This window comes from Trachurus trachurus (assembly GCF_905171665.1).
Source record: "Trachurus trachurus genome assembly, chromosome: 16".
Lineage (NCBI taxonomy): Eukaryota > Metazoa > Chordata > Actinopteri > Carangiformes > Carangidae > Trachurus > Trachurus trachurus.
The window spans coordinates 4815962-4838700 of record NC_139902.1 but is presented as its reverse complement, the minus strand read 5'-3'; the positions used below and the strand labels follow the sequence as shown (position 1 = coordinate 4838700).

Sequence of the window (22739 nt, the reverse complement as noted above, 5' to 3'; positions counted from 1 at the left end):
CATGATTTTTTTCATCACATTAAAAAACTCTAGATATTTGTTATACCTTTTTTTTTTTTTTAATTCTTCATAATTTTTTATACCAAAACGCAACTGCATCAATGGCAACGTAACATTTTTAAGCAAAATGTGCTCCTCATTTTCACCTGGAATGGAAAAAAGGAAAATCAATTATTGGGAAATATTGGATTTTAAGTTTGAATTTTTTAAAATCCTTTTATTGTTGTCTGAACCAATGAAATCACTTCTGTCTTTTTTCCTTTTTTTTCTTCTTTTTTTTATTATTCGGCGATGCAAACATCATCCTGAATGTGTTGATTGCTGTTTCCATTTTAACTGTACATACACTTTCACCAGTTATTCATTTAAAAACCAAACACCGGAATGACAAATGAGTGGCGTCTGATGCATTTGAGGATACAAAGGAAAAACTGTTGTTTACAGTTGATGATTTATTTTTACAGCGGCCCTCCGTGGCCTGCGGCTGCGACTCCATCCTCCGGCGCACGCTGGCCGTTCACATGTGACGCAGAAGAAGAAGAAGTAGAAGAAGATGTTGTTTTTTTCCCTCCATCTCACACAGTTCAGTACAAGTCGAGCACATGGCGGCTGACCGGCGTGGAGAGGATGAGCCGGTGGAGTTTACAGCAAAAAAACACCTACATGAGAGCTACTAGTTCTGATTGGAGGAGGGGTCAAGAGGTCGTGTTCAAACTGGTGGCGAGGCAGTTCTCACTGATGGTCGCTAAATGTCTCTTTTTATTATCACATTACTTTTTCAAGTCTATAATCATGTTACTTCACCATAAAAGTATCGTTACAATACGTCGCCTGTATTCTTTTAAATGAGCATAAAGGTACAAGATGGCTGAACCGAGAGGGACAGTTGGACCGAAGCGATCATCATCCGTCCCGCGCCGTTTCGTCTTCTGCAGGAAAAAATCTAAGTCTTTGAGGTTCAGTCCCTCGGGTGACTGCACATCAGCTGTCGAGTCCCGTCTCAACAGGGAGCCACATGCTCAAAATCATAGTCGTAATCATATTAATAAAAAAAAAAGAAGGAACAAACAGAATGATTCCCACATTAATGTACAAACATAAACAACGGTAAAAAGCCAAACACATAGCTTTAACACCGCGCCGTCCCTGTCCATAAAGTGCACTCTCCATCCTGCTGTGCGGCTTGGACGTCAGAAAGAACAAGAGCGGAAAAGAGGATGTGTGTGTGTGTGAGAGGAGGGGGAGGGCTGGTGTGTATGTGTGTGTGTGTGTGTGGGGTGGGGGCGGCTCCACTGCATGTGTGTGTTCAGTCTTATTCCTGGAGCGACTGTGAAGTAGAGGACATGACAGTCTCAGGTGTACAGAGGAGTAGGAGGCAGGGGAGGAGGGCGTGTGTGTGTGTGTGTGTGTGGCTGGGGGCTGAGGGGCTGGGGGCTGGGGGTAGGGGGGGGCTGACGTTAATAAACGTAGCCCTCGCTGTAGGGGTGCGGCTGGCAGTAGGGCCCCTCCTGTACGTAGGCCATGTTCTCGTCAAAGTGCGACAGCGGCACCGTGTCCTCCTCGTTGATCTGCCGCTCGATGTCCGTCTTCAGCACGGGCCGCTGATTGTCAGGAAACGCCATGGAGAACAAGGCCTCGGGGTCGCACACAAACTTGTACACGTATCTCTCGCCGGCCACCTGCAGGCAAACACAGGGAGGGGAGAGAGAACGGGAAACATCAGGCCTGAACTTCTGGTTTCAAGCACAAAACAACATTCTCATCCTCTAAGACATTTTATTTTGAAAATGTACCTGTGCAGTGGTAAATCTGTAAGATTACACCTGTCTTTTCAGAATAGTCTTATTTAGTTTTTCAAACACACACTCAAATCTCTTCAATCTTTTAATATTTATGATGAATCAAACTCATTTCAAAAAGTCCACAAACAAAATCCACCTCAAGTTAATTGAATCTGAATAAAAATGTGGTGAAAGGTTTTAAATGTTTCTCAGTCCATGCCCAATGAAAACGGACAAAACCACACCTAAATGGCATTTTTAGTCCTGAAAAACAGATATTTTCAAAAACTCCTTCTGGGCAGTAGACTTTTAAAAATGCTGGTTTTGCGTTTACGTGTCGAGAAGGAAAACATTTCAGCTGCTCCTGGCAAGCTCTGAGAGCAGGGCAGCATGTTGCTGCTGGAGAAGCAAGTCCATGGTGCTGATTGGTTCATTCTTATCACATGTCATGCAGTATGCTTGCTGCATGCGTGTCGCACCGAATGCGCGCCACTATGGTGTCGCTTTGGGTCTTCTATGACTTCTTTATAGTGCTCCACAATCTAACTGAAATCACAATATGGTGAAAAAGTGAGGTAAAAGTAAGTCATTCCAAATAATCAATGTGATGTGTTTTGTGTATCATGCAGTTCTATTTCCTTCTATCAACAGAGTTTCATTGGTAACATCATTTCAGGTCCGTTTGGTTTTATCAGTCATATGTTGGTTAACACAGAGACTCAGTGGTACAGATCTGTAAGAGCATTAATCATATCACATAGAACAAAAGATAAGCTATAAATAAAATAAAACCCCATATACATATATGAAAATTAGGATTTATGTGTTAGAGTAATAGAGATGAGTATATACACAACAGTGTTAGGGTGCAGGCTGAAGCTGTGCCCTAAACAGTAACCTGTGTGGTTCTTTAGCCCCGCCCACTCAACTCGCTGCATCACCCTGAGTCACAGCGGAAAAGCGGCCGTAATTTGCCGATTTACACATTTCTCCTGCTGCAGATTTCTACTTTATTGCTTTTATTATTACACTTTCATCACTTTTTTTATTTCTCATGTGCATTAGGCCTCAAAGTGTTTGACTGTTTACATTGGTGCCGGGGTTAATTATCAGCATGTCAGTCATCTGCGGAGCACTTTTCAACGTGCACTGAAAGGTGCAATACAAATAAAGTTTGATTGAAAGGAGCAGAGGAGCCGCTCACAGCTGCGGGGAATTAAAAGAGGCCTGTGGATGGCGGTGACACGTGGAGCTGGAACTTCAGGAACAGCTTGGATCAGACGCACTGTGCTACTTCCTGTTGAAGTTAAACAGTCGAGGACGTTGATTTCTTGTTTACTAGCTGAAGAAATCTCTGCATCCTCTCCAATCGGTCACTTTTTTTGAGACCCTTTAAAGGAAGGTTTCATGCCCTGTTCTCCAGCACCTAAACTGTGTGTGAGCTGCTCCACCTCCTTATATAAACTTCCCTGGGGGAGGAGCGTTAGCTCACACCTCTCCTACAACACAGGTGCTGCCCATCAGGCTGAGTGGTCAGATTAATTAACAAAGCTCTGAGGCTCCTCCAGTGTTTTATTTTTAACTTTATGTTGCTGCTTCTGTCTGCTGTTATTTCTGTTTTATTCCTTACAGAAAAAAACACATAAACTTCACATGTGATTCACATGTGAAAAATTTTGCACATGGGAATCGTTGTTTTGACCCAATTTTATGTGAATCACATGTGAATTCCAATGTGAACCCATTTTCCACATGTTATCACGTGTTACCATGTAGAACACATGTGTAAAACATGTTAACACATGTGGAAAATGGGTTCACGTTGGAATTCACATGTGTTCACATAAAACTGGGCCAAAACCACGTTTCACATGTGCAAAATTTTTCACATGTGAAAAATCACATGAATCTGAATTTTCTGTAAGGCCCTTTGTGACACTGTTTTGAAAAATGCCATAAAAATAAAATTATCATTATTATAAATGTTTTACCTTCTGCATGATTCCCTTTTCGTAGTAGTAGCGCAACGACCGGCTGAGCTTGTCGTAATTCATGGCTGGCCGATTCTTCTGTATCCCCCACCGACGAGCCACCTTTACAACACACACGGACAGAAAAAACAACACAAAGACAAGTGAGTCAACATCACCACCACACACAGCAGGCTGCCGGTAGCGCGCGTGCACAGAACGCACAGATGTGAACGATGCTCGACCTGATTTTTTCCCCCACGAAATGTTAAACAAACTTATTAATCCATATTTTGCTAATAACGGTAATTAGAGCGCGTCCAGCTTGAGCAGACCTGACCAGGGATGTGTTCATTAGGAGCTTGTCACACACCCAGCGGAGGAGGCAGCAGATGTTCCGGCACCTGTCTACCAAGACCACCCACCACCGCGGCCCTCCCCGTCCAAACCCCCAGCCCCAACCGCGCTCGCTCCGGCGTCTCCTCTCCTTCCCTCCCCTCTCTCTCTGTCTTTCACCCTCCCGTCTTTTTTTTTCGGAGCGGGCCTTCACCTGGAGAAAAGGCCGAGCCTGCTCCGTCTGTCCCGCGCGTCGGGTCACCTGATGGCATGAATGGGCCCCCCTGTTAGCTGCAGCTGGCCCGTGCCTACAGACACCGTTGGGGCTGCGTGGAGCGCTGCCAGGGACCCCCACCCTCCTCCTCTCCTCTCCTCCTCCCTCCTCTTCTCCCCTCCCCTCTCTATCTCCCTCCTCACCCCGCATCCTCCTCCGTCCTCCAGCAGTGACTGAGCTCCAGTGTGTGTGATGTGGGCGCACACAGACCCACCCTCTGTTTCCATTTCAAAAGGCCCAACCGTCCACACGCGGGATATTTTTAGGAATATGTCCCTGTGAAATATTTAGAAGGGGGGGGGGGGCTCTGCCGCGAGGGTCAGCCGGCTGGACGCCGTTCACTATAAGACAAATAAAGAAAAACGTCTGCGTCTGTCTGTCTATTTATCTTATTATGAAAATCTACAGATACTTAAATTGTGATGACATGAAATCTGCACATTTCAGCAGCTTTCTTTAAATAATTCGAAAAAATCGATGATCAGTTATCAGCAGTGATAGGGAATAATGACGTTATACATAGAATAACGGCGCTACTTTTTTCATAACGAGTAATCAAAAAAGTTACCATTTCCCTCGTTGTAACACCGTTACTGTTACCGTTACCGACAATAAAATGCGCCGTTACTTGACTCAATAAGTCCCGTCACAAAATAATACACTAATTAAAGTGTAGGTTATATACACACTTTTTTCAGTCTATAACTAGTCGGAGAAAAGTCGTTTATCTGGAACTAACCAACTAACTCAGTATTCCTCCGCAAAGGCAGGCTCCACAATGCCCCGATAAACGGGAGGTTAGGGTTATAGTTAGGGGGTTAGGGGGGCGAGTCCAAGTAATTTGACATATTTGAGCAATAGTTGCTTTTCCTGGTAATTAGGTACTTTTATAATGCAGTAATTCAGTTACTAACTCAGTTACTTTTGGGGGAAAGTAGCTAAAACCATAACTAATTACTTTTTAAAAGTAACGTGCCCAACACTTTATCTATTGATATGCTAATCATTGAGACAATAGGTTCAATGGTTTATGCGTCACACGTACTGTAGTGGCCGTTTGGTTTCAAAAATAAGAACTGCAGAACTGTCAAACGGGTTTCCACCCAGTTGTTGGTGTGTGATGAGATGTTTCCCTCTCACCTCTTCAGGCTCGATGAGTTTGAACTCCATGCCGCGGCCAGTCCAGGCGATGAAGTGGGAGTTGGCCGGGTCGTCCAGCAGAGCCACCAGGAACTGCCAGAGCTGCAGCGAGCCTCTACGCTGGTAGGACGGGCCCTCGCGGTACAGACCCGCCTCCTGCTTGATGTCACCTGCAGCGGCATGCATGACACCGGTTTAATTAAAGGGATAGTTCAACATTTTGGCAAATTCGCCACAATCACCTATTGCCACAATCCCTATAGTCATAGAGGTAGGTTTATTAGCTTTAATTATCGGTGCATGTTGTTTTGAGATCAGTGGGGCAGAGACGTGAGCTGCTTAGTGAACACAATGGAGGTGAACGGTACAGGTCCCCTGTCCCTAAAAACTCATCAAATACACAATCCAACAACTCCAAAACACTCTTTTGGAGAAGCTGTGACCTGCACATTCACCACGCTATGAAATAATCAGAATTATGTAACATTACAAAACATAAAGCAAATACTTGGAACTACTTGTGTTTTTGAAATCACTCCGCCCAGCAGCCATGTCTGGAATGTAGTTCCAGCTACACATTTGCCTCTGTCTCGTAAACTTGTCCATGAGAGTGTTTTGGAGTTGTTGGATTGTGTATTTGATGAGTTTGATGAGGGACAGGGGACCTGTACCATTCACCTCCATTGTGTTTGCTGAGCAGCTCACGTCTCTGCCCCACCGATCTCAAGACAATATGCAGCGATAATTAAAGGTAATGAACCTATTGCTATGACTACAAGGATTATGGCAATAGGTGAATTCGCACAACATAAACCGCGCACAGTTTGCAGCTTTAGAAGCCTTCAGCTAACGCGAGGAAAACTCACCTTCGACTTTTTCAGGGACCACGCAGGTGTCGTCATAGAAATGCCTCGCAACTTTGTCAAACATGCAACCTGAAAAACAAAAAGAGAGAGGAGCGTTTGATTTGCAACTCAGCAGAGACCTCACACGGTGCACAACATCACAACATCCACTCGTGTCATCGTTTTTGTACCTTCAGTCCTGTTAGTGTGAGCCAGATAGCCGTCTTGCCGTAAGTAGACAGAGTGGCAGCTAGGCACTTCTGCTGTAAGCCAGGCAAGAATGGGAGAGTGGGTGTTAAAGGGCCCGAAGGCAGCATTAAGAACACTATCTCAGTTATCTGAGAGCAGTCACAGCCTGTTCACTCAATGCACCACTGGCTCTGATTAAAGAATATGCCCTGCAGCGCCCCGGATCGCGATGGCTCCCAGCCACCGGCGAACCCGCTACATCACAGCGCCCATGCATCCTGCGAACGTCTCCACTCAGAGGAGGATTTACAACCGAATAAAAACGCAGCGCTCGTGTGAAGACACGCTGACATCATGTGCGTTTTTTTTTTTTTTCATTTATGCGAGGGCTCAGGATACACACACCGCGTTTACAAACCAGATCAAAACTAAACGCACCTGCAGGTGTTGGTTTCTCTGACTTTCACAGTGAATTATTGTGCAACTGCAGCAGGTTAGCTAAACACAGCTACACACACACACATGTCAAAGTTTAAACAGTTTTGGTTGTTTGTGTTGTTGAAGTGGGCGGAACTCAGCTGGGAAACAGGGAGGTCATGTGCTTTCATACGTCCAATTAAAAACACTTAAGTACGACATACAATGATGAGTATTGGTGCTTATTTGATCCTGTCGCCAGGCAACGGCCAATCAAATCTGATCTGAACACACCCACACAGATTAAGCAGCTCAGTGATGAAATCAAGAAATATATTAAAGCTCCTTTTACTCATATATTTATTAATTATTGTGTTGATCTACATCGTAGAGGTTGAACTTTCACCTGGATTCTTCAGATATTTATAAGTTTTGTATCATTTTCAAACCAAAAATATAATTTAATGCAAATTTACCAACACATTTCCTCTTTAAAGTCAAGTAACTAACATAAACCTCTGACCAGCCTGTTTCAGCCTGTTTCTCTTGTCTTGTTTTAACAACGGCGTCCGGATCCGATCGTCCGTTTTTTACTGTATATGTCAGAACCTCCCACAACACAGACATCACTGTCATGGCTCATGATCAGAAAGGGCCAAACGGGTTACAAAGTGAATGTTCAATAAACAGACCGAGGCCCTTCATTTAGGCCCATAAACATTTCTCTGAACTTCATCAAAGTAATGGGCTTGTAGAGGAAATTGCTGCTAATGAAATTACCAGCTCCCCTCCCATCCTCTCCAACAGGCCTGCTCCAGTCCACATCCAGCTCCACTCTGACTGCTAATAAATTCACCCCCCAGTTCTCCATCCTGGATCCACAGCCCAGTACAGTACAGTGCAGTGGTGGAGCTAACACTGGCACCTGATCCAAAATAAACCTCTTCTCTGTTTGCTTGTAATAATTAATCAAACTGCTGTATTGACAATACACTAAATGTAGAACTATATTTTACTGATGCACTCGTTATCAGAGGGTAAAATGCACATTTACTGATATTTACTGATTGCTTATGAAACTGCCATAAAACTAATGATTAACTATTTGGATTATTGATTAAATATCATGTATGAAGCCAAAAATGCAAATTATTCACTAGTTCCAGTGGCTTAAATGTGACCATTTGCTGATTTTCTAGTTTTTATTCATCATTATACTGTAAATTAAATCTTATTGCATTGGACATAACAAGCAATGCAAAGATGTCACATCTGCAGTGCTTATCTTGAAACACGCTGCTGCCACTTTGCTTTCCAACAACATGTTAATGTCAAAGTGAGGAAAAAAGACTCCTCCGTGACACAAGCAGCAGCAGAGCAGCGACACAACAAAGAGAGGAAAGAGGCTGTGGAGGCCCACAGTGATGGAGCTCATCCCCATGTGAGGAGGTGACTTTTCTCCCTGACTGGTCACACACTCCTGCGTCTCCTCCGTCCGCCTTGTGAATGAAGCCAGTCCGCCCGGCGTATGTTCATTCATGTCCTGATGTAGCCCCCGGGCTCCGTGGAGGCCGCGGGCCGATGATTAGGTCCCTCTGCTCTCTGACTAAAGGGAGCGGACAAAGTGTGGGAGGGCAGATTTTTTGGATTGGGACCAGGCGCACACCCCCACCTCCTCCTCCTCCTCCTCCTCCTCTTTTCTATTAGAGCGCCACAGGAAATGGCGACTGGCGCAGACACCCAGCAAAACCAGATCCCCTGCTCTAATAATGGGCAAACTCAATAAACGCCACCCCCTCCTCTCATGTCTTCTCCCATTCCTGAAATGATAACGCTCTGGCAGCAAGGGAAAAAAAAAGATGCTGCTCTCACTTACCCGAGGAGTTCAGTTCACACACACACACACACACCAATGTGTTACTTTCAAACTCTCACCTGAGTCGTAGGTGAAGTCCCTGGGCTCCTGTTTGATCATCATGCCGGCGGGGTAGGCGTGGGGTACCGGTGCCCCCATCATGGCCGGGTGTTCGAACAGCGGGTCGGGGTACTCCTGCTTGAAGCCTTGAGGGGGGAACGGGATGTTGGGCTCCGACATCTGCCTGTGGTAGATGGGTCGGCTGTCCCGAGCCATCGTCGGCGGGGAGGGGAACGAGTGGCACGGCTCCGAGAGCTGACGTCGAAACCTGAGAGGGACGACCACGTCAGTTAGAAATACACATGTATGGAATAAGGACAACACAAAGAAAGCATAGCAAATACAAAGTATATAAAACATAATGAGAAAATACACAATTATAAACACAACAGCAGATTAAAACCTAAAACATGTCAAATTAAAAGCTAAATATTTGACAATACAGCCCATGTTATATATAATTCTGTCAATAGCAAACTGTGACTGTGAAGCTCCCACTCATTTTCTGAATATAACATCAATAAGTTTACAGAGCTGTTCTGAAGGCAGAAATAATCTGATTGGCTGTTACATTTAAGTGGGTGTGGCTAAAACATATCCACACTGTATGCCCTATTAACCTGTTACTGAAAACTAGGAAAAGCAGCTCAGCCATGCACAGTCCTGCACTATTCCTTCAATATGCAATACAGTGTACAATACACTCTCAGCTTTTATATACAAAATAAGATTAAAATAAACTAAATAATGAGTTTTCAGCCTTTCCTTGAATGCTCGTTTTTCCAGGATAATTTCACCTTGTTAAGCTTCTAAAATTATTTAAAAACCTGATTTTTGTTTGATGTGGTAATAACACAAGTGCAGTGAATACAGTTATTGTGATTCGTTCTATTTTAATGGGTCACGAGCAGAAAAGGTTCATGGTTTTCTTCTGTATTAAGTCCTTTGGATTCAGCATGTTAATTTCCATCGGTTGCTCCCGAACGCTGCAGTTCCTCCAGGCCCCGCCCACTGTGGATCCCCTGCACCAATCCGAGCTCACTGTAACTAACTCTCCGATGTGCCTCCGCTGCTGTTTGACCTTATTACATTCTGTAGCGAGCGAAACCTCCAGCTAGGAGCCGCAGATGTAAATGCGATGTAAATGGCATGTAAAATGGCGGGAGGCTGCAGGCTGCAGTGTACCTGTGGTCCATGGAGTAGGCGCTGTCAGGGAGCGGCTGCGAGGGCGGGATGTGAGCGTACGTCCGGTCTGGTTTGGGCGTGGGGGCCGCCGTGGGTGAGGCATGATGGAGGGGGGACACGGGGGTGCTACAGGGGGGCGTCACTGGGCTGGAGGGCTTCATTCCTGCAGGCTGCTTCTGCTCGTAGGCACTGTGGCAAAGAGACAAGAGTCAGAGACGCTGCCAGTACAGGAAGAGTTGGGGGTTTGATTCCCCCCCCGGAGATGCATGGATAAACACTCCAGATTGTGTTGTTGATGCACTGTAGTTGTGTTTGTCTTAGAATCCACATCAGACGTCGCTGATCCTGCACAAGCTTAAAAGCTGCTACGAATAAAAAAAATAATAGATGGATTGAAAAAAAATATGGCATCTTAATTTGTAATTTTACAATTGTTTTTTACATTATCTTAATCAGAGAGATGTGTCTTTGAATTGACAAAAAAACAAGCCAAATTCAAACTTTCGATCAAATTAAATTTGTATTATTTTCTTATTGAGCGTATTAAAAACATTCTATATTAATGCTCATCTTCCACAGCAAGACTTTTAAAATGAAACCCTAGCTCGGATGCATTCTGGCTTGATTTAGTGTTTATACTGGATTATGCATCACATCTTGTACAGTGTGATTTTGACGTCCTCTAAATGTGTGTGTGTGTGTGTGTGTGTGTGTGTGTGTGTGTGTGTGTGTGTGTGTGTGTGTGTGTGTGTGTGTGTGTGTGTGTGTGTGTGTGTGTGTGTGTGTGTGTGTGAGCCACCAAGTAAAAATCCTCACAATTTATTAACCCTGAAATAAACTCCAGCTCAGTTAAAGTGTCGAGTGGATTTGATTTGTTGACTGATTTCTCACCATTTCTCAACAAATTTGACGGCTGCTCTGACTAAATTCTCTAGTTCACGATGCACCAGTCAGTGGAACACTGTAAGGATATTAGATCCAAGATACTGTTGATTCTTACCTGACGTTGTACGGACACTTCTCCCCATACTGGAGCTTGAAGGGCCGCTCTTGACTACAGTTGGAGCTCAGTTCTGAACACGGGCTGTGCAGCTCTCTCTTGATCTTCAGCTGCAGTCCGTGGAACGCCACTGCAGCAGGAGAGAGGGGAGACGGAGAGGAACTCATTTTAGATGTTGAAAACCTTAAAGAACAGTAACATGATGAACCTGATCATGATTTTTCTTTCTGTACTGTAAACTTTTTTTGTCACACATTTACAGCAGAATATTAGTTCTGGCAGGGTGTAATGGAGTTTATGATCGAAGATACAGTTTGACAATTGACAATAATTCAGCTATTTACGGCCGGCTGAGCCATTACCTCTGTCCTCACTCATGTCAACGTCTGCAAATTCATTCACAAGAAACAAGAGAAAGAGAAGTCATGATAAATATATCAAAGTTAAAAGACTTCCTCTTCCAAGCATCCGTCCACAGAGAGGATTTGACGTTTCGGGCCATCACTTACACAAACAACTCACTTCAAATCTCATTTGTTGGGCCTTTTTCCTGACAGGGACTCTGTTGGTGAAATATGACAAACATAAAACTGGGTGTGCGGCGAGCTCCTATAAATGCTTTATCTGCTTTCAGCTGCCTGTCAATACGTCCCAGACGACAACAACAGAGCTCATTGATCTGAAGGGAGTGGGAGTGGGTGTGGGTGGCAGCGGCGGCAGTAGTGGTGGTGGTGGAGGAGGAGGAGGAGGAGGCAGCGGAGGAGGGATGGTGGTGGTGGTGGGGGGGGGGCTGCGTTCTCTACCTATGGCCCCACAGTGAGCCCCCGCTGCATCTGAGAGGCTGTTAAGTGCCTGATCAGTCCTGATTAACATCCCATCATCTCCAGTCATGATCAACGCTAATCCAATTGGCTGCGCTTCTGACGAAAACCCAGTCAGTCAGAATGAAGTCAGGCTCGGGTTGCCTCGCCGATCGCCGTCTCACCGCGACTGCACGCACACACACACACAACGCGGCATGAGACGAGTTTGAAATTTAACTATGAATGGTGAAAAGAAATCCATCAGCTCCTGGTCCAACTTCACTACAAACATTTAGACGTTTGATGACTTCAGATAGTAAATCTGCGGTCTGGAGGTATTTTTCTTTTAAAAAGGCCCCCGGTCAGGAGGCGTTTCTGGGGCCGAGAGAGAGGAGGATGTTTTGGGGATTCTTTTCTCACGGCTGACTGACAGCTGCCGTACGAGCAGGGGTCGATCTGCCAACACCCCATCTGACGCACAGTGGAGCCCCTGGGGGACGGGCCACACCGCCCCGCCATGACAAAGCTCAGGGGTTGTTCGCAGCCCTCGCTGGGGGCCTGACCTTTCCGGGTCATCGATCTGAGGTCAAAAAGACACTTCCTGAGGGGAGACCTTTGACGACGACGACATGGAAGAGCCTCGTTAAGGGCTTATCTAGTGAAAACAATACTTTAGTTTTGCCTGATGAGAACACAAATCGCTTTCATGACCTATTACAATAAACAAACATTAACTTGTTTTTCTGTGTTTACTAAAAGCCAGCGACCTCTAGATTACGGCTCAAACTCTGCTGCTTTTCTCTTCTTTATTTAACACTGAGTCGACCTCAGTTTTTTGTGTTTCTCAGTGTGTTTAAATAAGAAACATAGACATTCTGTAGCCCTATAAACTCCTGTGTTTAACATCAAGTGTCTCATCAGCTATTAACAGTAGCTTCACGTGTGCTGCAGCACAGGGCCTTAAATTAGAAATGGAAATGTCACAATAGATTTCGTCGGTGGGGTGCCAAGGTACACAAATCAATAGCGAGGGCATCGCCTCTGACTAAAACAGAGACTTCCTTTTTAGTCCAGAATGTCATGCCCATCACGGCTTGATTGCTCTCATTATCTACATATTGATTAACTGAGATGGTAGGGTGTTTAAAGAAGGAGCAGTTAGAACAATTACTGGGTCTATTTTGAATGCAAATGTTTTTCTTTTTTTTCTGTGCCATTAACTCAAATATTCTGTAATTTTCTTTGGTCTTTGCTGTATAAATTCAATAAAAATCTTTGTTTCAAATGTCTTTTTTTCACCTCTGTCAATCATGTAAGAAAAGATTTAGTGATTTATTATTATTTTTACCATTATGTGACAATCTTTTTTTTTTGTCGTTTTGTACAAAACTAGGTTCTAACGATGTCATTTCTCACTGCTGTTTTACTGCCAGTAAATTATCAAAGAGCTCTTGGCTGCAAACATTGTGTACTCTCAGGTACAAATTGTGTGTTTTGGCAGAACCAGAGCCAGATCATGTTTGGCAGATACTTCTCCAGTCCATTCATAAAAAAATACAGGTCTTTTGGCAACAGCGAAAAACCTTCCATTCCATTTTCACCTACTGTAGGTGCTCGCCTTTGCTGTTAAATGATGGAGGCTCGGATCTGCTGGTAACGTGTGGCCTCATTTTACACCTCCTCTACTCCTTCGTTCCCTGCTAAGTTATGCTAATGGTAAGCATCTGTGTTGGAGTTTGAGACAAAGAAAATTCTCCTTCTCCTCCTTCAGCCTGAGGACACTTTAGCTCCGAGGCCGCTCACATGCTGCTTCCATGCTGCACGGACGGAGGGTGCAAAGTCGACATTGAGGGAAACTGCCACAGCCTTTAGAGAGGTGATAAATCCACGAAGGCCAGGAGAATATTAAATAACACTAATGGGAGAAGACACAGTGCTCCTCAACATACAGTACACCCCCGTCTTTCCTTCCCTTGCTCTCTTTCAGTTTCTTTCTTTTATTCAGGTTCTCATTGCAGCTCAACTGAAATGGAAAACTAAGTGTAAAAATACTGACAAAGCTGTTGATTTTATTAAAACAAACATTAAAACTATGAGTGAAAAATTCAATTTATCTAGAAGTAAAAAGCAGCTAATCCTAAACAAAGTCAAATTTATGGATAGAAAACAACAGAGCTGGGGCTAACATTTAAGGCTAATCTTGTCTCAGTGTACAGGTCGAATGGATGTGTTTTTTTTTATATTTAAAGTGACTATTTTTATTTTATTTTTATACACAACTGTTTTGTTTATGAATGCTTCCACTTACAGTAGCTATGGCTCACTAGCTAGGCTATCAATTAAGCTAGTAATGTAAATGGACTAAAGACTCTTTGGCTAATGCTAACTATTTTTCAACATTTCCAGTTAACACTGGTTAATTATATTTATATTATTTAAAATAATTCATATTTGATAAAAATGAATTGGATTCAGGCACAAATGTGTGGATGAGAGGTAAAAGACCTAGCCTGGCTTTAATGCTTCAGTGAAATTGTTCTCTTGTAAAAATACAGTTATATGTAAAAGGCTGTTCAATTATCTGACGGTATTTGTTACTCTCCATTGCTCTTGTTGCCAACACCAACAACAATACTTTAAATCGTCTCTCAATACATTGCACTTGATTTTTTTTCTTCCTAAGGCTGTGCTGTTGCCAGAAACAGCCGTACTCTGTAGTTATTTGCAAACATTTACGCAAAGAGGAGTGAATGATGCCTTTGTTGGGGACTAGCCTATTTCCAGCTGTGGATTTGTGACTGGTTCAAAATAAACAACAATTCCTGGACACTGTAGTTTTGCTCAAACAGCAGTTAACACTGCACTATTTTTAGCTGCCCATAAATACACTTTGAGTGCACTAATGAGTGTTTATGGTTGTACGTGGGGCTGACGCATGATAAACTACACTGCCTAAGTCCTGTGTTGTAAAGGAACATGTCACTCTGTGCAGCGGTGTGACTCATGTTAGTGTTTTTAATAGTTGCTGGACGTCAGCGGAGGGAGAAGACACTGCAGCTCAGGCAGCAGTTCTTATGGGATCAATGCATCGATGCTTTTGGTCTTTTCAAGGGATTTGACATTAGAGGAAATATTGAATATTTCAACTCTCTCAAAGTACATGTGAAGATTCTTTGTTGCAGTTATGACATTCAACACATGTAATTACCTCCCCCTCCTTTTCTCCCTGTGCTTCTCCTCCTGCTCTCCTCTCGTTAGGTAGAACTTCTAGCTCCGTCTCTCTCCACCTTCGTCCCTGTCTGTCCCTCCATCTCTCGGCTCGGTGAAACCCATATGGGAGAGCTGCCGGCTGGGATGCCTGCTCGAGCGCCCAACCACGGTGCCCTCACCCTCCCGCCATCTGTTAGTGCCTCTCCAGTCTGCTGCAGGTTTGCCAACAGGACAATTCAGATGGTCAGCAGTCTCCTGCCACCGTGGCCACCCACCCTGGCTACCTCTGAAGGACAACGGGACAGTCTCGGTGACCTCTGGTTCTCTACTGTACACCAAAACGCGCCTCCATCTTGAATTTTAGGGCAGACTAATTTACCAGCGAGGGTCAGACCACCACACAGCTGTTGTAGTGTGTTAGACCAAAGAAAAACAGACATTTCTTTTACACCCCATGGTCTAATTTCTGTGCAAAGTGGACTTACAGTAAAGCAAAATCAGTGAAAGACGCTTAAAGACAAAGGTTGTTAAAAAAAGCTAAATCAAGTTTGTTCCATTATAGCAGGACTTTTGCAGGACAGTGAGTGGGAGTACTGATGACAAAAAAGGAGAGGAAACATACACCCCTCTGGTTTTTAATCTAGACAACCAACAGGAACCTGCTTGAGGATTTTAGGATGTAATCTGGCTCACATGGGGCTAAAAGGTCTGTGATCCAGCTCCGTGCCATATCCGTCCTCGCTTTAATCTCACCCAAATGTTATCAGTGCCCGAGAAAAAGCTGCCAACCTTCCCTCCCGCAACTGAACTGCTCTAAAGAAACAACTTTGTTTGCAGGTTAAAGGGTCGTTGAGGACGCAGAGAAGACGATGGGTGTGGACGGACGCGCAAGGTTTGTGTCTTTTCTCACAGTTTCATGGGCCTTGTTGGCTCATCTGAAAGACATGTGCTTGCTCCGGGTCCCACTGAGCTCCACTCACTCCATTTCTGTCCCCACCTTGGCACTACTTCCTCCAGAAGTGGACCGTGCCAAGTCACCAGTCACCGCGTGCGACTGCCGCGCACAACCAGGTGAATTAGGACTAACTACCTCGGCCTGATTACTGCGAGGAGTGAATTCAAGCTAAGGCCCGGAAAGAATTCTTTGAAACAGAATTTACAGGGAAAAAATAGAGTATGAGGAAAATAAATCCTTGCCTCCTTTCATGCTGTAAAATCTCCAGTGAAGGTTTGGCAGTGCACAAGAGGGCCAACAAACCTTCAGCTGAAAAGGATAAATGTAGTAATAACTAATATTACACTGCCGTATTTAGAAAATCTAACCACGCTGGCTGGTTTGCAGAAAAAGCACTTAGAGGAAAAGGTCTTAGAGGAGCAGGATATTTTATTCAAAAAAAAAAAATTAAAACAGCCTTCAATTGACAGTAGTTTCTTCTACCTGGAGTTAAAAATATCACTTCAACCCCCTAAAAAACACCAGCCACAATATTTTGATGTTTCTTTATGCAAATAAGTCACAGTGCAATAATATCTCAGCGGTGGTGAGAGGTACATGAGTAATAGAAGGGAAGGAGAGAAAGATGGAGAGACACAGAGAGAAAGGAGGAGAGAGAGAGAAAGAGAGAGAGAGAGGTAACCCCCACCACCACCTCCTCCTCCACCCATGCACCTGTCTGCAGACCCGCAAGACTGCTGCAGCTCTCCAGAGAGCACATGGGTACGCAAAGGTGAGGCTACTGAGAGACATGGAAAAACACACACACACACACACAGACACACACCATCACATGCACTCTCCTCTGAGTACAAACACAACAGAGATAAGTGCAAAAAAAATAAAAACACACTACAGATGTTCACACACACAAGCACAAGCATGAACACACAAAGACAAAAAGAAAGAGAAAGAGAGCGAGCGACGTCTTACTCACAGTTTTCAGTCTGGAAGTCTGGAACGAACTGCTCGTCATTGTCGGGAACTTGAGCTAAAAACACAAGCAGAGGAGAAGCAGAAGAAAGAGAGTGATTGTTTGTGATGTTGATGGACAACGCAGCATTGATCAGAGCTCTCTGCAGCCCAGTACCCTCCTCTGGCAAAAACACACAGCCTCCTGGGATATTACAGCGGCCTATCCCAGCACGGTTTGCCTCCTCATGTCGGCTGAAGAACACAGCTGCGAAAAATATGTTTTACAGGAAACCAGGGCAAAGATTGGCTGTTTTCTTTTTCTTTCCTTTTTTTCTTTGGTGCGTATGAAAGTTGTTTTTTATAGCTTTTATAAGGTCTAATGTCCTTTAACCACCTCATCAAGTCTTAGGTTTACATCTTTTTTTTCATAAGTAAATGTGTTTTAATCTTTTAAAAAGCAAGAGTGAAAAATAATTTTACAGTTATTTTCTGAGTTCTTATAATTTTCTATTTTGCTTCAGCAATTACTTTCATTGCAGGGTCCATTCAGTCGATCCTTTTAACTGACCAGTGGTGAATAAATCGCCTTGTGTCTGAAATTCAAATAAAATTTCAAAAATTTTCTTGATTGATTATCTAAAAAAAATCTTAAATAGCTTGATTTACACTGAAAATTTTCAATAAAAATGTCACTTTTATATTTCAATACAGATAAGAGAGAAAAGCTGGCTCATGAGCAGCAGCAGTTAAAGATGTGTGTGGGAAAATAACCTTGAAATGTTTTGGAGCAGGACGTTTTCAGTGATTTAGCGAAGAAGTTTGCACAAAGGAGCGTGTTTGTCCAACAGACGCCAGCCTGCGAGGGAGATAATACTTTGCGTTGGGTGACTGTCTACCTCCTAACTCCACTTCCTGAGGTCGCCTTGTCCATTGACTGCTCTGCAGCCGTGGCTCTCGCTCCTTGCCAGCAGCCAAACACCCATTGTTAACAGTATCTAATTGGCTTCTTCCCTACTGGTGAATCCACCTGTACCTACCGAGTCAGGTCTGTTCCAAAACCTTCCAACGCTTCACCTACGCCCCTGCACCCAGGCTAATGCTAAAATAATGAAGCCTGCCCCGCTCCGGCTCCAATTAGGCACATACATATTTATATCACACGTATTTACGCCCAGCCACTCAGTCCTCAGTCCACCGTGTCCCTCAAGTTTGACTCTAGCTGGCAAAAGTCAAGCAAGCAAAAGGTTTAAATGTGTCATTAACACGTCTATTTATACCACACAATGAGGTGGATCCTCATTATCACAGGATCAGTGATATGTCTCGACATGTCTGGAGTTCGTAAAAAAAAAAAAATCACTGATTTTCCATTTTTATCACTCATGATATGATCAGGGAGCTTTTTTTTTCCACAGGAGGTGTGAATTGAGGAGGGTAAACAATCAACAGATCAAGAGGAGGAATTGCTGCTTGTTTAAAAGAGGGTGAAGAGCAGCAGAGATAAGATGAAATGATCTCACCGCAGTTAAAGCCATCAAACCTCTGCTGCTGTAAATGCAAATTGTATTTCATCCCCGGTTGAGTTAGTGTTGATGGGCTCTCTTCAAGGGCCACGACATGAACGTTTGAATCATCACATACAACAATCTAAAGCTCTGATCAGGTTTTTTCTCTGCCAAAGCAGCACAATTAAAACTGAAATCTGACCGAGGGGAGCTCGTCTCATCGCCTCAGCACAAACAAACTCAGAGAAACTTCAGAGAACCAAACTTGGAAAAGGACAAAGAGGGGAGAGATGAAAAAAAAAACAAAAAAAAAAACAAATACAAAAAAGAAAAAAGGAAGAAGAAGGAGAAGAGGAAAAGGACGGCAGCAGTGTGTCTGTGTCCAAAAAAAATAAAAAAAAACCAAAGTACAGGATGTATGAGTCACCGGCCTCAGTCTGTGAATGAGCCAGCGAATCCCTGCAACAAACTCCTGGGGAGGGACGGCAGAGCTGGAAATCTGCCGCCATTCACAAAACAAACAAAAAAAAAGAGAGAGAGAGGGAGAGCGAGGGAGGGAGGATGAAAAGAGAGAAGTTGTAAAGAGGCCTGAGACGATGGAGGGAGTTGGTTCAACGTGGAGCCGCAGAGTTTGAACCGAATGGAACATTTTACCAAAATAAAACATTACTAAAGTGAGAAATCTTCCTGAGAGGAGGTGGAGGAGGGGAAGCAGAGGGGTGAGGCGGAGGGTGAGGGCGAGGGCGGGTGGGATGGGGGGGTCAAACAGACGCCTGTCAGCTGACAAACTCCTTCAACCTCTCGGTCCGCAGAGTCGGAAATTCAGTGGCTCTCTCATAATTCCTGCTCTTGTTCCAATTACCTGATCTAATAAATCTTAGAAATGGGAAGGTATTCCTTTTCATCCTAATGGACAGGAAGTCGTTCATTAAATCTACAATCTTGAAGCGTTCATCATCACATTGATCCATGACAGGCAGAACTGTAATCCTTAACAGTAATACCTCTTATCAGCCGCCCACCTCCTCCACCTCCACCTCTTCTTCTTCTCCTTCTTCTCTCACTTTGGATACTGAAATATTAAAATCGTGTCTTATTCTTTTACACGCCCTGCGGTCTGTGTGTGTGTGTGTGTGTGTGTGCCACCTCATAATCTAACTGCTGCTCAGACTCGGCTCGACCGCTCCAATATCTGTTCCAAAACCTACTTTTCATTTTTTAAAAGCTTTGGGTTTCACTTCCAGCGTCTCCAGCGTGTTAAAGAATAAATGGAGCCTGTAAATGATGGAGAGTCTTTCTCACCTGTGTGAAGGCAGCGGGATAAAACAAATTTTCAGGCGACGTTTTACAACTCAAATCTTTTTTCTTTTCTTTTTTTAAAGAAAGTATTATGAGTTATATTAGAGACTTGAGAGCTCTACTTAACAATAAGAGTTATGGCTTTACAACCTGAGCAACGACTGCTGCGTTTACATCAATTTATTTTTCTTTTCTTTTTTTTCCAGTAAATTAGAATTTAATAAAAAAAAGAAAAAATACAATTCGTAATTGACTTGTTTTATAGAAATGAAGCAGAATATTTCAAATAATAGTCTTGATTATAAGATTGATTACAGTAGATTATAATTTCTTAGTTAATGTTGAGTTCAGTTTTTTAGGACTAAAAATATCATGTAACATTTTTTTTAAAGCTTTACATTTTACATTTAAGCATAAAAACAATTTCTCTACAAATTAACACAAACTTTTAGTATTAAATAATCTGCTTTCTCTTTCCACAGAAGCCTGTATGTACATACAGTGCAGTGCAGTGACAGTCTATTTCTACAAAGTGCCTAAAAATGTAGATTTTACACCCGTTCTCTGGCACATTTACACATAAATACTGATAAATCCTGGCATTTTTCTCAACCTCAGATTTACATACATGCAGCAACTAGTTCAAATCACCGCTCTCAGGTTCACACTGTGCAGCAGTCGCTTTGAAAACGCTCTAATTTTCACTGCAAAACTCAGAACAACACTCAACTCTCACTCCACTACTGGTACAATAAACTTTCAGATAGCATGCAGGGTCCAGTGCTGGCTTCACACGCACGCACACACACAGACATCAGAGCCAAGACACCAAGTCAAACATGCACAAGTCAGAAAACAGACAAAGCAATATTCACCACGAACCAAAACTTCGGTGCTGCAGACACGGTGGAAAGAGGACACTCGCACTTAAATCCTGAAGCATCACGTCTCAGTTAGACCACCATCAGCAAGTGTTGCCATGAGAGGAAAAAATGTAGGAAAAAAAAAAAAAAAAGAAGGTAACTATGAAAAAAAAAAAATCTGTTGTCACTTTGAGAGACTGAGTCTGCTCTTTTGGAAGTCTGCGATAGAAAAAAATAGATAATAATCCATTCTTTTCTTTTTTAGTTTTTTTTTGCTTTCTTTTTTTTTGCTTTCGTGGGCCGCCAAGGAATGAAATCGAAGAAGACAAGGTGATGGTACAGCTGTAGAAGATAGAGAGGTGTGCTGAGAGAGAGAGAGCAGATGATAGAGTGAGAGAGACACAGAGAGAGAGAGAGAAAGAAAGAGAGAGAGAGAGAGGCTACAGCAGAGCTCTGGTGGAGGTGGAGGTGGTGGCGGTGGTGGCTGGCGTGCAGCGCGTTAGCTCCTGCCAAAAGCAGAAGAGACAGTGAGCGTCGGAGAGGCTTCTCCTGGTAATTTGTGATGACACTCTCTGGGTAGAGCCTCCTCTGTCTCCCTCAAGACCCCTCGCTCGCAGTCTCTAATGTATGCATGACACACAAGGTGCCTCTTCCACACAGGCTTTTAATTGGACTGCGACGCTAGGCATGTAACTCCAGGCAGCTTTTTATGCCCCCCCACCACCACCAACCGCCATCGCCGCCACTCTCAATCTATCCATTTTTACCCATCTTTCCCTCCTCTTTTTCTTTGCTTGAGATTTTTTTTTTTTTTTTTTTTTTTTTTAAACACTCACCTTCTGCCAGCCAAGCCTCCTGCAGCTGACTGAGGTCCTGGAAGAGCTCTGGAAGTGGGGTGGGGGGGAGTAGAGAACAAGGTTTGAAGGCAGTTAAAACAAAAAACAAAAAACAAAAAAAAACACAACAAGAGTCAAAGCCCAGGAGGAGCATCAGAAACAACTGAGTTCATTATGTCGGGGCTGATTCCCTGTCAGTGCCACTGGAAGCTTAGTGGGCACGTGTGCGAGCTAATAACAAGTCAATTTGTGTGTCTGACCGCTGACAGAGGCTTGTGAGAATCATCACAGGCCGCTGTGTTGTAATTGAGATTCTGTAGTTAGCAGTGCAGGTGGCCACAAACCAATTGAATTTTGCTAAATGTTTAGGAGCCGTGAAATTAACTTCTCCCCCTGCCCTCTGCCTACCTTCAGTGTCCTGAGCCAGGTCGGACTTAATGAATTTTCTCTTTCTGTCATTTGCTGGCCTCTCGCAGCAGCTCGCTCTCTTCTCTTGCAAAAGCTTCTGCAAAGAAAGAAAGAAAGAAAAAGAGACACAAATCAATTGTTTTCCCTTTTTTTCTCCCCCGGCTCTGATTCTGTTGTTGTGCTGCAGCACATGTGCAGAGCCTCAATGAGCTTTTTACTCACTGATGCATCACTCGCCTCTGAAGGCTGGCACATGCAAAGAGACCTGAGCTTCACTTATCAGACCTAATTAACTAAGTTGTAACAGGGTGCATAACCAGCACCGCTGTGCAAAGTAGTGGGCACCTTGTTTAGCTGTTTATCTTTGATAATTAGATGAAACTTAAATGGCCCCTGAGGGAGAGAGAGAAGGAGAGAGAGGAGTCCTGGCAGCGGGGGAGAAAGAGAGATAGAGAGAGAGGCACAGATGAAGCATAGAAATGAAAAGAGGAGAAGAGACATTTAGAGCAAGAAGAGGTTTTGAAGATGCTGTGGCAGAGAGATAAAGAGGGAACATCTTCATTTAGATTCAGAGGTAGGAGATGAAGCGGAGGAGGAGGGAGTCAGTCTGATTTGGTTGCAACTTTTCTCAGTCAGTAATCACTCACTCTGGAGTTACAGTAAGGCACTTGCTGGTCATGAAATCCATCCATCCCGCCTCAGCGCGCGGAGCCGCGTCCTGTCCTCCCCTCGGTGTCCTTCCAGTTACAGGAGCGATACAACAGCTGTCTCACGTCCACCTGCGTGAATAAAGCCACTTTCATTCACTAGGAACCTGCTCGACACCCGAAATCACCGTCAGACCCCTCCGTTGA

General features: G+C 43.8%; 1 protein-coding gene across 4 annotated transcripts; it reads right to left on the bottom strand.

Annotated features, from left to right (window-relative positions):
* Positions 1-1457: 1457 nt before the first annotated feature.
* On the bottom strand, positions 1458-22577 carry etv1 (ETS variant transcription factor 1; the record flags this gene model as incomplete). 4 transcript variants are annotated; one of them, XM_083989788.1, is made up of 12 exons in its annotated part: positions 1458-1679; positions 3773-3874; positions 5502-5671; positions 6368-6436; positions 6538-6606; positions 8888-9135; positions 10053-10241; positions 11053-11182; positions 16997-17050; positions 21478-21525; positions 21886-21982; positions 22533-22577. In XM_083989788.1, the coding sequence occupies 12 exons, from the start codon at positions 22575-22577 to the stop codon at positions 1458-1460; spliced, it is 1443 nt and encodes a 480-aa protein (XP_083845914.1). The 4 variants fall into 4 exon arrangements, with proteins under 4 accessions (XP_083845914.1, XP_083845915.1, XP_083845917.1 ...); XM_083989789.1 differs by lacking the exons at positions 21478-21525; positions 21886-21982; positions 22533-22577 and adding an exon at positions 20661-20721; XM_083989791.1 differs by lacking the exons at positions 10053-10241; positions 21478-21525; positions 21886-21982; positions 22533-22577 and adding an exon at positions 20661-20721.
* Between the last annotated feature and the right edge of the window lie 162 nt (positions 22578-22739).